The sequence below is a fragment of the Protomyctophum parallelum genome (genome assembly GCF_964188405.1).
Source record: "Protomyctophum parallelum genome assembly, chromosome: 9".
Lineage (NCBI taxonomy): Eukaryota > Metazoa > Chordata > Actinopteri > Myctophiformes > Myctophidae > Protomyctophum > Protomyctophum parallelum.
The window spans coordinates 466,434-485,000 of NC_139706.1; the positions used below are offsets into that span (position 1 = coordinate 466,434).

Consider the following 18,567-nt stretch of genomic DNA (forward strand, 5'->3'; position numbering starts at 1 on the left):
TATCCTTGAATTAAATTTGTTTTTACTGTGATATTGCAAAAAATATATAAATAATGCATCAGAAATTACAAGCCATTGCACACTTTATTTCTCAGTACTCTCCATTCAAGATTTACAAGTAGTAGAGATCAAATAAGAAAACAAATACTGAATATTTAAAAATACTAGCCCTGCCTCGTTTCCTTTAACCCATTCAGGACGGGAACCCCTTTTGGTGTTTTAAGCATCGTTATACTTTAGCTATTGAAATGTAGCAGATCTACAAGCTCATAGCATGGCTTCAAGCTTGTAGATCTGCTATTTTTGAAAAATCTTCAAAATGTAGCTCCGTGAGGAAAGCAAAACAAAATCCACAGAGTTCCAAGGAAGAGCTACAAAAGGTAATTTGTCCCTGGTATAATCCCACCGGTAGGTCTGAGACCAGCCCACACAGTCCGTTGTCAGGCCGCTCAACAGTCTGACAGTAGCTGGGTGTCCTACTCAACATCAGAGTCAGACGATCCGGACTCTGAACTATAGGCGCACTCAAGTTCTTCCAAAATGTCTACTGGTTCAACAAGACTGTCGTCGGTTGCGTTCATGACGTCTATGTAGAGCTTCCTCACGCGCCTCTTCAGATGTCTCAGATGCATCTCCTTTTTACGGATGAGGCACGCGAGACCCCTCCTTGCATCCTCTGGTAGATGTCCTAAACAAAGGAACAATGTGTCAATCACTATATAGGGATGAAACACATCTTTCACACCATAATCATAACCTCTTGAAACATGACATAAAAACCAATTAGTAGAAGTGCACGTTTACTTTGCCACATACCTTCACTCTGATGGGGAGAAAGCTCTGACAATACACTGGCTCTGGCCTTGAGAACATTCCAGTGCTGCCTCATCTCTCTCACGAGGATAGACTTCTCTTCCTGAAGCCTGCGAACTGCCATGCACTGATTGAACACCTTATTCTTGGTGCTGAAATCAACAGACCCTGTAATACATAGATATGGAGGGTTGAGAACAGTGCACAAAGACTGTAGATGCATATATCATTCATGTAATCATGTATCAGTATTCAATCATATACATAACAACTACATGGAAGAATACATACAGGACGTTAACCTCTTTACCCATTTAGACCTCTGGTTTTGTATCTCTATGGAAAAATGTGCTCTGAACAGCACTTCTGGGCCCAATGGGTTAGACCCAATTAATTGTTGAGCGTCCCTCAGGACTCTACTAGTAACTATCAGCTGTTTCCACTCTAAAATATCCAATGGACAACCTTACAATGGGACAGACATGTCAATCTGCTATTTTCCAGTATACAGACACTGGGGTTTAAGTGGCTAAATGCATACCACTTTGTGAAATTTGCCACGGCCAAGGATGCTCTCTGTCCAAGATAGTGTCGTAGCACACGGTTTGCTCAGGAACCAGGCTGTTGTACTCCTCCACCATGAGCTTCAAAGCGTCTTTCTCCTGCAGTAACTTCCGGCGGATTCTGTGACGTCCTTTGTTGCTGTCTGAGAAGAAAAACAAATTATTGCTGGTTTCACACGCTTGGCTATGCCTACGAGCAGTTTTCTGGCATTGTGCCGATTTCCATTGCCATTGAAAACCATTACATAAAAGGCTGACACAGACATAACTGAATGTTGTGTGAACCAAGCCTAATATAAGACAGAGAGGCTGTAACTCTGCCCCAAACACATTGTACACAGTCAGAGAGGCTGGGACTGTTGTCAGAATAGGCCTAAAATGTTAACTTACCATTTTTGTTATAGATGCGTTGCTTCCTGGTTTTGATGCTGCTCGTGAAGGCCTCAATCTTTCGACACAAAGTCTGCAGCGTGCCTTGATCTTGTGTTTGTCCTGAAACACAATGAATAACAGTGTGAATTTTAAAAATGAATAAATATTCAGATTTTTATATCAGACCATGTTCATCATGTTCTTACCATCTGCCCATTCTTTTAGATCTTGCACATACTCTTCAACATTGTGGTCTTGAAGTTGAAGTTCTGCCTTCAGGCTTTCCAGGTCTGCCAACTTGGTTTTTAAGACCTTAGATGTCTGAAATTACAAACAAAACCATTACAAAGACAGAAACTCATGTCATGATTTCTGTTTTACAATAATTGTATTTATTCTGCATTTGAGCCATGGACCACCATTTGATGACATTTAGTCTGTCAGCCCCAAGACTAAAGAAAAATTTGTTATTGTTGGATAAGATTTTGTCCACAATGCCATGCTATATTGATGTGGTACTATAGGAGATAATGTTATTAAAATAATGTAAATGCAGATGTTTAACACAAAAAATAACTCAATTGTAAAAGGGGTCCCATATGGGGTCCATTTGGTTTCATTTTACACTCAATTTAGCTGGGGACCACCTGGGAACCCCCTCAAGGACCACTGGTTGGTTATACATTATGCAAAGTGCACATGAATGCACGCATGTATACATGAAATAACAGTTTCTACCTTGTGGTATCTTTGGGAGAGTGACTTGGCCATGTTGTCACGTTTGTGATCGTTCCAGCTCATGGCCAAAAGGGTCAGCATGTCATTGCGGCCTGCAAGTACACAGAGAGGAGTTCTGCAACAATTCTTACAATCATGTTATTCACACTACACTATACAAATGTACAATTATACAGCACCTTCTTTGGACATATGCTTCGTTGTTACGGCTATCCTGGAGAGAAATGCATTGCATTGTTCGACCTCTTCTCCAAGTGTCGAGCCAGCACCGTCCTGGTTTCCCCCGCCCCATTTCACCTGGACAGAGATAATACGAAACCTGAATATCAATTGCATTCATAAAAGATGCTTTTACCAAGACTCAATGGTGCCATTTAATTAAAAAGAAAAAAGCCAAATGGACTGCCAACTAGCACAGGCAGTTAACCCTAGAACACCATCACTGTACAGCAATACATATCAACTTGAGGTACTCTTCTTTAATATTTCATCATGACGTTTCACAAAAAACTGAAACAAAAACATTGGGGGTGTATGGGATTTTTCTCTACAACTCTATCACTAAACACGGGTGAAATTCACCTGCCTGTAGAAAAAAACAGGGATGTGTGCAGAGAAACAAACCTACCTTCTATGATGTCACTGAGCATCATGAAGGTACTGAAATACCCACCTCAGACATCAGCAACATTATGAAAATTACAATAATATAATTGTCTGGGTGAAAATTAACCGTGTGTTCTAGGGTTAACAAAGGTGAAAACGCTAACTGCCTTGACAGCAGTAGATCAGTTACTCATTACTTGATTGTCAGATAATGTATAGGATTGACCACCATCTTATAATCACATATCGTTTATACTAACCTCACATTTGTAATCATGAGCCTTAGCATGGAGAACCGACAGGAAGGGCCGCATGTTTTGAAGGGGCTGGAGCTCTGGACAGCAGGCACACACTTTTTGCAGGTACGGCCAGTACTTGCAGGCAACGTCCATACAAAATAATTTTATGTCATACTTGGATGCCATCTGGTGCTGTAAGAACATGGGGTATGCATATATTTCACCCCTAAACATGTTCAAGGCAGCCAGCAATACCCCATTTCTGCAGACAGCCAGTTCTAGGCCCTCCTCATCGACACGACTCCTGGACCGTTCAGACGTTTCTCTGGCTGCCGACCACTCCCCACCACAAATACCCCTTCCAGGGACCTACATGGTAAAAAAGATTAATAGATAAAAGATCTTACCATCGGTGAACAATCAGATATTTTGAGGTAAATGTCACAAAAACATGGCACTACTTAACCACTTAAACACTAGGATCTGTATTCTGGGAAAGGTTTTTCAGAAGACCGTTAATAAGCTCAGCCATGTTATTGTTCAGTGAAGATATTATACAACTTTACAGTGACAAAAACAGAGAGCTCGTCGATTGTCTATTTTCAGTGAATATATTGAATGTAGAGTGAAAACTTTAAAGCCACTGGTATAGAGAGCCCTCCACTCAATAAAGAAACAGGATTTAAGTGGTTAAATTCCATGACAATTATTGACTTAATAATCAGATAGAAGAGCAAGTCTGCAATTACATGTTTGACTTTGCTGTGGATATCACCAACAAATTTGGACACGTCTTCATCATTGGCGATGAATGCCCCCTCAAAGATGGAATGATCTTTGGATCTAAAAAAGGAGATAAATTTAAGATGTTATAAACTCCAAGTTCAAGGAATTGCCAGACTGTAGGATCTCTCAAACATTCATGGTGGTTGGGGGATTCAGATTTTACAGGGGCCAGTTTCGAATTGCAGCCGTCCGTAGGTGCCATTTCAGAGCGGTTTTGAAGGAGTCAAGGGATTCACATGTCTTAATGACTGTTGGTAGGGCGTTACACATTTTGGTGGCATAGGAGCGAAAATAATGTAGTCCCTTGTTTGTGCCGAATCTGGGTTGTACATGGTTTGTTGCACTCCCTCTGGTGTTGCGGGTTTGGACTTCGTTTACATTAAGGAAGTATCTAGACAGGTACATGGGTATCTTGGTGGTGTATCGAATCTTGTGGACCAGACCCATTGCAAGATGCTGTACTCTGTCGTCGACCCTAAGCCATCCCAGCCTGTGGACAGGGGTGAGGTGGGTTCAGGGGGTGAGGCCAAGTAGGAGCTTGACCAGTTTGTTTTGGGAGGTCTGGAGTCTTGTTTTAAGGGCCTTTGAGGTGCTGTGGTACCAAGAGGTGCATGCATAGTCGAAGAAACCTTGTACGAGGGCTCCTCACGCTACAGTACATATGGGTTACACTGTGTAAAATGTACAACTGATTATTTTGCCATTCATTGATATTAACAGTGTGTATGTGTACATTACAATACCTTGCTGTACTGTTAAAACGATAATGTTTGCGGTTCCCATCAACGGAGACCGCAAGCATTGCTGGTGTGCATGCAGGACAGCAAAATGGCTCCTCCTTGCAGAGGGAATCAATCTCATGCCGAATATGAGCCCATTAAAAAAAAACTTTTTGAAAGCTGTCGGGTGAAATTTTCCCATCCTAGAAAAACAGCAAAAACAACGGTTTAACTTTAACCCATTAAGACCTGAGGATGCATCTGTGTCACCTTAGCTTTGAACCAATTTAACCATCATTTTATACCTTACCTGTTGAAATATAGCAGATGTACAAGCTCATAGCACGGCACCAAGTGCCGCTCTATGTCTGAGCTATGTCTGATTTTTTTATTGTTAAAATGTGTGCAAATCTTTGAATATATATTCTTTCACCGCAAACGTTTTTCCCTCCTTTATAAACAGGTTTAATGGTTGTCTAGAAAAACATTAAAAACACCATTGACAATGGTCAGAGTTTAATGTTTGTTTTGTCACTAACGCAAACATTAAATGCCATTAACAATGAACAGAGTTTAATGTTTGTTTGGTCTATCACTGAGCAAATCGGCATATCATGTATGTTATCGCGATGATGTAAGATGATAAGGGTTGGTAAAGCGCCCCCCCCCCCTCTTCACGTGTGATTTTTAACTCAAATATTTGCTTCTTGGGGTCCCTGGAACAACATATTTTCAGATGGGGGTCGGCGGCCGGATAAAGACATTTTTGGGGGTCCTTGACAAGAAATAGTTTGAGATGTTATGTTTTCAGAAAACTGGATTTAGAAGACATTTTGTAGAATCTGAAATCAGGTCTTAATGGTTTAAGAGAAATGTTCATATCCAAACACTAATCATTTTACAATGCTTGAAGAAATTAGTATACTTACACGGCCAAAGCGAAGAGTCCTTCTGTCAAGCCCCCGTAGAAAAGCTTGAAGTGACAGCCCTGGTGATGCCATCTTCATCTCCTCAAAGGTGTAAAACAAGTCTGTTTCATAGACTGTTGAGAAGTTGACGGTGGCTGGCCAGTAGCCATTTTGCACAAGGTCATTCACTCCTGCATCCCACGTAGTCTGGCATCCCTCGCAGGTCAGATGTGGCATGCTGAGATCATACCGACCTACAAATAACATACATTCACTGTAATGTTCCCACTGCCATACAAATCACAGGGCTGACTTGGTAGGAACTTAGGAAGTCTAGGATGGGCAATGAATAAGTCAAGAGACGGATAAATAAGTGTTAGCCCCCCCCCCCCCCCCCCCCCTCCCTATTTCTTGACAGAGCTATACAATAGGGAAACATATTTTTCAAACAGAGCAGAGGAAATCCTATATGTAATTACCATTAATTGTAACCAAAGCAACGTCCTTCCCTTTGCTGACCTTCAGCATCTCCGGTGGACAACCACAGGCTTGGACAGGCATCTCAATGGGCAAGAAACGCACTAAAAGAGAGTTATGTTAATTAATCATTAGTAAAATCACATAAAGCAGTCTAACGTTCCTTCACCAAGTTATGTCAATTAACTAAACTTTTTAAAGTCACTCATTAACGGGCTGCTCTTCAAACTGCAACATTATTGGGACCGCAGGTCACATTTTGTATGAAATTGAGCGTTTCCCGTCAGTCAGTCAGTATTCGGATTGTGTACTTCTAAGTTACTTTGGATAATAGTGTCTGCTAATGTAACTTACCACAGTTTCTAATAGCCATTCCAACAGCACAACTGGTTGGAGCTAATGGCCGGAAGAAACCATCAGTCATGCCATCCCGGTTGTGGAGAACGAGCGCCTTGTTGTGCCTGCTGATGTCGCATTCAGCACAGAGGAACGGGCACGGGAGGCAGTCTCTGCACCGGACAGCTGCCATGTTGTTCCGACACTGGCTGCAGATGCGTGTTGCGGCTGTTGCCACATTCTCCTGTGCCAAGATGCTGTTAATCAGGGATGGTCTCAATGCTCTCCACCTTTCGAAGAAAAGTGCGTTGCGGGTGCTCCAATCCTCCGAAGCCAGTGGAGCTCTTTGGGGTACATATTCTGGCTCATCATCAGAGCTACTCTGGTACTGAAGCAGATCTTGCAGAAGACATTCTATAGGAATTGCAAAACAAAGACATGGACTAGTACCAGTACTACATACTAGGCCAAATTATTTTGCCTACCATTTGAATTTTTTTATACAAAATAACATTTTTGTTTTTAGATAATTATATTGCAAAAGTGTTAGATAACATTGTGAATGATGCTTGGCAATCGGCCATCCCACAGGTAAAAACACAAGACTAGGGGGCCATTTTGCAAATACAATAAACTGCATTATACACATTGAATGACCTACCATCAGGGACTGTCTCTGAAGCAGTCTCTGGATCAAAGCGTGCCTCTGTACTAGGGTGAGCAGACCTGGAATGGCATGGCTTATCTGTAATGAAGAAAAGACAGATATGTGAACACTATTTTTTACTTTATAACCACATTTGTTTTGAAAATTGCTGTACACAATTTACATTTGTAGATGTTCGGGATCAGACATACAAAAAGTTGAATATGCTTTTATATAGAACAGTTTTTATTATTTTCCCATTTGTCTTTTTTGGGACCAATGCAGATCCGCAAGCTCACAAAATCACACTGAGGTTTTAGTCAAGACCTTATTTTCAAGTGATACCTGAAAACCCCTTATTAACCCCTAATTCCTCCTCCAATGTAAGCAATCCTACACTTATTTTAAAAAGAAAAAAAAAAACAACCAAGTCAAACCAATCAATTTAATATTATTTGGATTTAGTAAATTCATAGTGATGCACATATTGGCTGCCAACTTAATACTAACCCTGTCCAGATTGTCCCCGGCTAACTGCTGGCCTCTTGGCTAGAACATATCCATCATCATCTCTCGTTGTCCACCTCACTTTCAGTGGTCGTGCAGGACGGGGCTTTGTTGTTGCTGGTGGAGGATCTTGCTCTGTCAGAAGCTGGTCTGCATCACCTAGGATGGCCAAATCATCGGCATTCAAACTAAAAACAAACAGGTTGGAAAAATACAGGGTTAATTAGCTTGCTGATTAGCCTCTTGACTATAATGTTCATTCTCGTCTCTCTCTACCGACCTCACTGTCGATGGTTGTGCAGGTAGAGGCGCTTCCTCTGCAATAAGCTCATCCACCTCATTGAGGATCGCCAAATCGTCGGCATCCATACTAGAAACAAACAGATTAGAAAAATATATGTAGAATTAACTTTCTTGCGAAAATGTAAACATACTAGGCTATTTTGAGGATAAAAGGGTTAGTTCGTTAGTTAGTTTTTGGACCTAAAGCTGTAGGATGCTTGCCATTAATATAGTTGTTGCAATGGTGGTATTAATTCATTCCCTGAGTCCCATAGTATAGTGGGACTGGTTTTGGTGAATACCAAGTAGTTCCGAACATTTGGTGGGGGTCATGCATTAAACATAAATGAATCCACAAAAGTAGCATAATTTGTATTGTTGACCTATTTCAACTATAGCGCAACTATTGTTCAACTTTGACCTGTAGGCTACTGAAATTGTTTCATTTAGTACCCCATTTCTGTTCAACTGTACATTGCTCTAACTAGGTATGGTTTACACTGAAGGCAAAGGCCTGTCTAGTGTCTAATCAGTAATCAACCATTTTGCACATCAATGGCTTTTGTTCTGACCAAGGTGTCTGTGAGACTGTGAATGTTCCTGCCTCTCAGCTGGATGGCAACACAAACCCAGCAGCCAGAGTGTCTGTATTGTATTCTTTGTTATGGTCATTACCCAACACAGATTTCACTGAACCCACTCAACTATTTAGAATACCGTTTGTTGTAATGGTGTATGTTGCCTTTTAACCACTTTGTTGAGACTGTCTCTGTACTGTCTAAATAGACTCTATACTAGTGACTTTTCTGTTAAACCTCTTCACTGAAAATCGACAAGCTCACAATGTGTTGCATTGAAGACATTCTATAGGACAAGCTCACAATGCTTGTCGAAGGAGGTGCATGGGGTACAAAGTTTGGGAGTTGTTATCACTTTATGGTAATCAGATCAGTGTAGATGTGGATATTGCAGGGGTGCCCAAAAGGTAGATCACAAAGGCTCTGCAGGTAGACATGCTCCGAAAAATACAAATGGAATTTGGAAGCGTCTCAGGTCCCAAGCTTCTCTAAAATGCACTATTTTAATCATTAAATAAATGACTGCCCGGTAAATGCAGGGTACATTGCGTTATTAAATTTGCACAAAGTGCATTTTAGAGAGAAGCTGGGACAATGAGATGCTTCCCAGCTTCAAGAATAGACTTTTACCTTAAGGTCTAGCAGGCTTTGTGTCGGTGAGTAGTTACCTCGTTTAGTTTATTTGTGAATAAGTCAAGAGATACTAGGACATTTTGAGTTTGCTTTAGCTGAAAATGCTTACACTCACTTACCTTAAAAGATGTAGCGATGTTAAAATCCAGTTCAGTGCCGTTGTCCCAGTTTAAGTTGTCAATGTCCACGCTGTTGTCCAAGCCGCAAGCGTCGCCAAACAAAGTGTGTGTTGCCTTGTGTCCGAGCGATTCCATTTCCGCCATGAAACCCGCCCTCCGTCGCAGCCACGCTCTGATTGGTCTGTGGAAAGCCGTAATGACATCACGGCTTGTAATACACGAGACGGAGCAGCGTGATGCGTGTGAGCGTGTGTGTGCGTGTGTGTGTGTGTGTGTGTGTGTGTGTGAGAGAGAGATAGGGGAATAAATTACTGTACTGTCTAACAGGCTATAGAATATAATTATAATATTCACGATGCTTTATAGAAATAAAATAATCATATTCCTAAAGCATTTCTAATTACTTATGGTTAAGTGGACTATTCTACTGTATAAGTCTATAGGCCTACTACACTAATGTTAGGCTATTTATTGTTACTTTAATTGCAGCACCAACAGCACATTATGACAATCATATAAATATAAAAGGCATGTAATAAATGTGACATGATTCATGTTATTTTTATTTAAGTATGAGTATTTATACGGTTTTATAAATACACTATTACTTCAGCCATCCGGCTTTCCGCCGGAGTGTTGTAAATTACCATAGCAACAACTTTATAGCCCGTTTAAAAAATACAATACACAACGTCTTTCTTGATAGAAGTGTTACCATAATGATACCGTATCAAATGTATGGACACAATGCTTGTGTTCATACAGAATATACAAAAGAACATTATAAGTTAAAATAAATGTTTGCCATGAGCGGGATTAGAACTTGCTGCTACATCGTGCAATAAATCCAGGGGCGTGCGCACCATCCGCTACACTACGAAAGCACAAAATTCACTTTGAGATGTGTACTACTAGGATATACAAATTGCACCGCGGCAGTCAAACAAAAAAAAAAAAACAAGAAAGAGAACCGATATATTGCATTAAATAACTCAAATTAGGTATTAATTATCTGGAATTAGGTATAAATTACTTGCGGGGGAATTTCAACCATATATTTTAATCATAGGCTATATATTAATATATTAACGTAAGTCAGCGCCGTTCATTATGCATTTCCAGAAAGTAGATGGAAGGGATCAAATTTATTCTCACTAGGGAAATAATCAAAACGGGATTTATAACGCAGGAACTATTAGAAAGTAGCTATATTATATTATATATTCGTAGGCAAGAAAGCCAGTGGTCACGTGACTTGACACATTTACCCCGAGGCCCCAACTCGTCTAACTAAGCAGATCCTTACCGTCAGATGTAAGACGATAAGGGTACCCTGACAGCCCTGCATAAAAAGACGAGTTGGGGTTGAGAACCTGTTGCACACACAGGGTGAAGGTAAAAAATGACAACAAGTATAGGGCACATCTTTGTCAGGTCATGACGAAGATGTTACCTATACATAATTATTATGATCAAAATGTTCTCAAACTGTCTGATGCTCCACTGTCTAACCCATTTTGGGCGGGAACCCCTTTTGGTGTTTTAAACATTATGTTATAATTTAGCTATTGAAAAATAGCAGATCTACAAGCTCATAGCGTGCTACGAGCTTGTAGGTCTGCTATTTTTGAAAAATCGTAAAAATGTGGCGCAAATCTTTGAATATATATTAGGTCTAAATGGGTTAAACATTTGAATGTCGTGGGAAGAATTTAACTGTCATATTATAGATGCATTATGTATAAACTGTTTTTTTATATATATAACTGTTTTAATTCAGAAATGTCGACCATCTGAAAAGGATGTTAATTTGTGCACTCAATAGTTGCTGTGGGCTACTTTTGATCATTCAGCCATGCCATTGTTCTCCAGAGCCACTATTAAAGCAATGCCATTATGATTATAGATCCGGTATATATGGATGCTGAGGTTCTGTAATATTAATAATGCAGAGCTAACATTATCTTATCAACATCACTTGAACTTGAACATGTCAGTTCAGATTGTGTGTTAACGTTGTGATTATTGTCTCTACCTATTTTACAGGTATCTTACCACTGGTCACAATTACCTGGCCATCTCCAGCAGTTTCCGTGTTGGCCGCTCCACTGTGGTTGGCATTGTGCCCACTGTGGCAGCTGCCATCTGGAACACCATGGCTGAGGACTTCATGCCTGTGCCAAAGAAGGATGATTGGAAGGCTATATCCGATGTATTTGGTGAGAAGTGGCACTTTCCTCACTGTGTGGGTGCCATAGATGGCAAACACATTGCCATCAAGGCACCCGACAGATCAGGATCGCTCTTCCACAACTACAAAGGGCACTTTTCAATTGTCCTGCTGGCTGTGGTGGATGCTCTTGGCTTGTTCCGTGTGGTCGACGTAGGTGCGTATGGGGGTGGCAGTGACGGTGGGGTACTTGCAGTGTCTCATTTTGGGCGGGCTCTGACGAGGGGTACACTGGACCTTCCCGATGATGCCCCGCTCCAAAATGCTGAGCACCTGGGGCCACTTCCGTACGCGTTTGTGGCGGATTTGGCTTTCCCTCTGCGCCAGAACCTGCTTCGCCCATACACGCGTCAGTCGCTCCGCACGGACACCCACCGTGTTTACAATTACCGGCTGTCCCGCGCACGGCATGTTGTGGAGAGTGCCTTTGGTGTGCTGGTGACCAGAGATGGGCAGTATTTGAAATACATGTATTTGAAATACGTATTTGAAATACTTTTTTGTATTTTGTAATTTGTATTTCGCTGAGATGGAAGAAATGAGATGTATTTTGTATTTAGATAAATTTTTTGACCCAGTATTTGTATTTTGTATCAAAATACATTTTCAATGTATTTTGCCCATCTCTGCTGGTGACAAAGTTCCGAGTGTTCCACGGAGTCATCGAGCTCAACCCTGACCACGCTGAGAAGGTTGTGAAGGCTACCACCGTCCTCCACAACTTCATAAAATGGGGCCAGCAGGACGCAGCCCACATGCCTCCAGTGGAGCCTTCACATGCTGCAGGGGCAGCAGTCAGGAGGAACTTTGATGGTCTCCAAGTGCAAAACACTTTCAGGGAGTACTTTAACTCTCCAGCCGGTGCGGTGCCGTGGCAAGAGCGCCATTTGTAATCCCCTGTGTCTTTATTATTCTTTTTTTAGTTAGAAGATTATGGCCTGTATTTTGCGTGTCTTACCAGTGTAGTACCAGGTCTTATTCCCTAACTTGAGTAAACTAAAGACCTGGAGGCGTGATCAATGCCATTTGGCTATTCTGAGTGGCCAGAGAGCATTGATCACGCCTCCAGGTCTTTAGTTTACTCAAGTTAGGGAATAAGACCTGGTACTTAAGACACGCAAAATACAGCCCTGTGAGTTCCAATGAACCTGAGAGCGATGCCGTCCAGGGTCACCCATGGCGGTAAGGTCAAAGGGGAGGTTTCATTTTCTTCTTTTTTGTCCTTTTTAGTTAGAAGATTGTGAGTTCCAATGAACCTGAGAGCGATGCCGTCCAGGGTCACCCATGGCGGTAAGGTCAAAGGGGAGGTTTCATTTTCTTCTTTTTTGTCCTTTTTAGTTTGAAGATTGTGAGTTCCAATGAACCTGAGAGCGATGCCGTCCAGGGTCACCCATGGCGGTAAGGTCAAAGGGGAGGTTCCATTTTCTTCTCCATTTAATTTGTCTTCTCCTTGGATCGTCACCTTGTAGTGGTGGAGAAGCTTGTGAGTTCCAATGAACCCGAGAGCTATGCCGTCGGGAGCTTTGCTCCTGGTAGGGTCACCCATGGCGGACAGCTCAAGGGGGAGGTTCCAGACGAAGTGCGATCCAACACCTCTACGGAGGACCAGACACATGCTGACATTCCAGGAGCATCACAACAGCTGGGAATGAGGATCTGAAGGTTGCAGCAGCATTGAGCCCCTACTATTCTTGGACTCTATATGCGACTGGATCCTGACCCACATCTGTTAATGACTGCTTAATGGCTGTCTGTGTGCCCGTCTCCCCATGTGATGCAAACGCAAAGGTATCCTCCCGAAAGTGAATGTACACATGACATCCCTTATTTCACCTGAAAGTGGATGACCACCACAAATGAGCTGGACATCCTGCAGTCAAAATAGACCAAATAGACCAAAATGACCAAAATCTCCATCCGGCCCGGTCAGAAGCTAACAGCACTGTTACAAGCAACTGTCTACAAGCTACAGGTCCACAGTGTCATGGAGTACGCCTCACTCCATGACTCCATGATGAGTGCTCCACCTACAAATCTCAATCTACTTGAAAATATTCAGAGGAAGGCTCTCAAAATAATTTGAGTTGACCAGGAGGACACTGCCAGTACAACACTCTCCATCGACAGCCACAGCCACAGAAGACACATTGCTGCTGCTACAGTCCTTTACAAAATGCCCCCCCCCCCCCCCCCGCCCTAGGGACCTCCAGGACATGCTCCCTCCACCACAAATCAGATGGCGAAACACCCACCTTATATGGCACAGCTCCAACACCCCCCCCCCCCCCTAGGCTCCAATACACGCACATTGGACAGAACCTTTCTCCACACAGCTGTCTGTGGGTGGAACAGCCTACCAGAGCATGTAGTTGACTCCATCACAGCCAATGGCCTTCAAGCCTTTAAACGTGGAGTTGATAGACACCTCCTGACCACCCCTTCACACTGACTGTTGTGCTGCAGTGAACCGTAGGATTGGCCAATGGAAATATATATGCAGTGACAGATGACACTATGATCCCAGGTAAATGTCCCTGTGAAGCAGTAGTAACATGTAGTAATATGCATTATCAATCTCCCCACTGACATTATTGAACACACTGAGCTTGGACATATACTGTCTTATCACTGAAATCAGTATACACATGCTTTTTAAGTTTATATATACCTGAACTAAGTTGTTACATGTAATTTCTGATTGTGTGTTAACATTGTGATTGATTTTTCTCTTCCTCTTATCCAGACACCATGTCACTGGTAAATAATATCACTACATTTGCAAAAGCGTCCTCATACCAAAGTCCCTCATCACAGCTGAGTTGACACGAGAAGTTGATGATCAGTCTACAGTGAGCAGTGTCCCCATGAGCAAGTAACACATGTAGGAGCTACACACTATTCCTCCTACTTCCACAGCTGACCTACGTCACGCTGACAAACCAAAGGATTCCTAGTGCAGCTACAAAATAAACTATCATCTGAGGTAACGTCCCTGTTAAAGCATTAGTAACGTGTAATAATCTGTATTCTCCGATTCCCCACTGTCATTGCTCAGTGCAAACATGTACATCTGCTGTCTTTGATTCATGTCCACCTATCTCTGCAGAATGTTGAAGGAGTCAGTGGAGGAGTACCTGGCCCTGCAGGAAGTGCTGTGCCAAGTGGATAAGATGTAGGCCAAGCTGCTCAAAGAGGAGGCCTTCCTGGAGGGACCAGACCACCTGATCTCTAGAGCAAAGGTCAGGAAATTATGTGTCTGCCTGTGTAACTCTGTTAGTTAGATTGGATATAGACCGATTCCGTAGCAGTTTCATGGTCGCAGCCTACGTATTTCCTGTAGGCGGAGCCGACATAGCTGCGGGGTTTAAATCCTCACCAGGCACACCTCTTCTACTATAGTGAACGGCAGAGTGACTGATGTTTAGTCTGCCTCAAACGTTACTCTTTTACCTCCTTTTTACTAACACTAACATTACAAATATGCCCAGAACATCGTGATGAACCTGTGTAGTTTATGGCTGCTCCAACAGTAGTGGCAACATAAAAAAGAAAAAGAAAACGGAATGTCAAAATATCCACCGCGACTTTATACCTCACACTTTAAATGCTTAGTATGAGGTATAAAATACAGCAGCCTTGTGTTCATAAAACAGAAAGATTGGGTATTGGGTAAGACTGACGTTATGTATCTTTCAGGACATTTCACTGCTTCGTCTCAATGGCTCTGGTCTCAGCCACCGCGGTGGATATTTTGACATTCCGTTTTCTTTTTCTTTTTTATGTTGCCACTACTGTTGGAGCAGCCATAAACTACACAGGTTCATCACGATGTTCTGGGCATATTTGTAATGTTAGTGTTAGTAAAAAGGAGGTAAAAGAGTAACGTTTGAGGCAGACTAAACATCAGTCACTCTGCCGTTCACTATAGTAGAAGAGGTGTGCCTGGTGAGGATTTAAACCCCGCAGCTATGTCGAGTCCACCTACATGAAATACGTAAGCTGCGACCATGAGACCCACTACGGAATCGGTCTATACTGCTGTGGTTGGATACCATCTCCCCAGCCACTGCAGATATGCTACTGTATGTCCAGAGATTATAAAAATACGTGTGAACATGTGTGCAGGTACTCTGACCTGGACCAGTGGATCTCCCAGTACCAGACAGCCTTCTCCAGCCTGCAGGCCATAAAGCTGGCCATGCCTCGGTGAGATGCAGTGATACTGTGCTGTCATATGTGCACTCCTTGCAAATGAACCCATTAAGACTTCAGCTCGATTCTACAAAATGTTTTCTAAATCATGAAAAACCTATGTTTCTATGTCAGTGGTCCTGAAACTATTTCATATCAACGACCCCTAGAATTATATGTATTTGGCCTCCGACCCCCATCTCAAAATATGTTGTTCCAGGGACCCCACAGAAGCAAACATTTGAGTTAAAAACGTTTGTTTTGAAAGAATATATGTTCCAAATTTGCGCCACATTTTCACAAATTTTCAAAAACAGCAAATCAACAAGCTTGTAGCACAGCACCAAGTGCCTCGTTATCAACTTGTAGATCTGCTATTTTTCAATAGCTAAAGTATAACAATGCTTAAAACACCAAAAGGGGTTTCCGTCCTGAATTTGTTAACAATATCAACCTGGTATGGCACTCCTACTATGCTTGACACAGTAGGTGGATTGAACTATTGGTTCACAGGCCTTTGTCTGGCTGGCAGAATGTAGAACAGCAGGAATACTATTTAGGATACTAAAACATCATCATTGTGAATATTGTTCATTGTGTAGGAAACGCCACTAGCATATGGGACGCTCCTTTCAACACTATTTCACTGACATTATATTTTTGCTCTAATCCATCCATGTACACCTGAACTATAATTATCAACCATGCTTAACATTGATGATTGTGTACCTCTCTTTTACAGATATCTTTGCACTGGAATTGTCTATCACTCCATTTCCAAAAGCTTCCTCATACCATAGCCCCTCACCGCTGCTGTCACGTAGTGAGTACGTTCATCAGAGAAAGGTGACACAACAGCCAGCAAGAGGATGGAACGGGGAACCTTCCAATTACAAGACGGCCACTCCACCTCCTGAGTCACTTGGTAATCATGATATTGTAACACTTGGTGCAAATGGTCTCCCATAGTGAAGTACGTAGACAATGCTCACTATCATGTGACCCAACATTAACAAATGGCCATTGAAAAACATGTCATAATCATTCATGCAAAGTCATTTAGGACGAATGGATCAGCAATGGCTATAGAAAATGCTCGATTTTCAGTCGTCTTGCTGTGTAACCCTTTAAAAGTTTTGAAATGCGACACATTTGGAATTACTTAACTGCAGTGTATCCTGCAACCTACTCTGCATGACTTATTTAGTTATTAATTTGTTTCAAAGTGTGACTTTAATATAGTGTAAGCTGAGCTTAGGTTGCTACCAACCGGATTTACTTTTAGACATGGTTCAAACTAAATTTGCTGAGAGGGACCAAATGCTTAATTGTTGCTTATTTCTTTTGGTCCGGATAGCGTTCCCCACAGGACATTGTAAACGTAACCAAATATGCAAATGAGACATGGTCAGGCCATGGATCTATTGACAGAATAGGCTATTCCTGTGGAAGATTATTTCACTGACAAACTACAACAGAAGGTTGTTTTGTTTTTGGATATTATCAAATATCTGTGAAGAAAAACAGTGAGTACATTTAATAGTCACTTATAGGCTCATTAAAAAAGGAAAAGGCATGCATTTCAGGCTACGGACAGAGGGCGTAACCCCACACACACACACACGCACGCGCACATACACACACACACACACACACACACACACACACACACACACACACACACACACACACACACTCTCTCTCATGTCTAGCCACCCCTCTGCCGATTTTTAATTCATGACAAAAAAAGTCAAATAAGGGTTTCATTAACATAGGAATTGATTCTGAAAAAAACTAAAAACATGGTAATACATCAAATACATAAAAAATAATTAGTGATGCACCGAATATTCGGCCGCAGAAAAGATTCGGCAGAAAATGGCTAAAAATGCATTTTCGGCCTATTCGGTTTCGGCCCAAATAGGCAGAAAATATATCACTGAATAGTGTATGAAATTAATGCATTCAAAAGAGCTGAATAAATGTTCTATGGACCCATAACAGTGATTATTATTTAAGTTACGTTTTGCCATAACCATTTATTTTGCCATAAATCAGGTAGCTTTAAGGTACGGCCATGACAGCAATGGTAGGAAAAAAGATGTATAATATTAATCATATTCGGTTTTCGGCCAACTGTTTCCTATATTCGGTATTCGGTTTCGGCCAAGAATGTCCCTTTCGGTGCATCCCTAAAAATAATTGTCATCAAAAAAATATATATGGCCGTGGCTCAGTGGTCCAGGCACCTTGGCTGGTGATCCAGTCTGGCAGTGTGCCACGGGCTCGACTCCTGATCCCGACGTCCTTCACTGCGTGTTGTTAGAATTGTCTTGGTCGGAATTTTGTGCATCCACCAGTGCCTGGTGGATAGCCAGGCGAAGTTTGTTTTTGGACCTGGCTGTAAGCTTGTCCATTTCATGGCCTATAAAATAAACAAAATGGTGCGTTTCTGGTTGTAGGTCCCGTCCGTCCCTCAGCTGATGCAGAACATCACGCTCGAAGGCGTTGGGCTGTTCGGACGCTGTGCTGTTCTGACCCTGTGCTGCACCCTGCCCAGACCCAGTGGCCGTCTGCTGCTGCTGACTGGATCCTATTCAACAAAGGTTCAACCATTTATTACATTGACTTTGTATTGTATTACACAACCATCATGTCAAATCTGACTATAGTCACACAAAGTTTAAATCAAATATTACATTGGGGTTGAGTTGTTTTTGTCTTGGCTTTGTACAAGTGTTTATGACTCTTACCACTTTCACCATTTGGTGTCTCTGACAGAGGCTGAGTGAGGGGGGCCTTCCTGAGCAAGGGGGCTTCTGAC

The 18,567-nt window shown here is 42.0% G+C and overlaps 1 protein-coding gene across 1 annotated transcript; it reads right to left on the reverse strand.

Annotated features, from left to right (window-relative positions):
* Positions 1-400: 400 nt before the first annotated feature.
* Positions 401-3,483, reverse strand: LOC310864692 (uncharacterized protein). The gene is made up of 8 exons (XM_083773398.1): positions 3,353-3,483; positions 2,666-2,783; positions 2,487-2,578; positions 1,955-2,069; positions 1,767-1,868; positions 1,355-1,519; positions 817-981; positions 401-688 (listed from the first exon to the last, which is right to left on the reverse strand). The coding sequence occupies exons 1-8, from the start codon at positions 3,404-3,406 to the stop codon at positions 477-479; spliced, it is 1,023 nt and encodes a 340-aa protein (XP_083629524.1). The 5' UTR covers positions 3,407-3,483; the 3' UTR covers positions 401-476.
* Positions 3,484-18,567: the final 15,084 nt, after the last annotated feature.

Excerpts from the sequence above, each read along its gene's own strand:
- LOC310864692 (XM_083773398.1), bottom strand. The coding sequence starts at position 3,406 with ATGCGGCCCTTCCTGTCGGTTCTCCATGCTAAGGCTCATGATTACAAA. Across the intron at positions 2,070-2,486 it reads TCTCCCAAAGATACCACAAG|ACATCTAAGGTCTTAAAAAC; the intron begins GTAGAAACTGTT and ends TTGTAATTTCAG. Across the intron at positions 982-1,354 it reads GTGGCAAATTTCACAAAGTG|GGTCTGTTGATTTCAGCACC; the intron begins GTATGCATTTAG and ends TATGTATTACAG.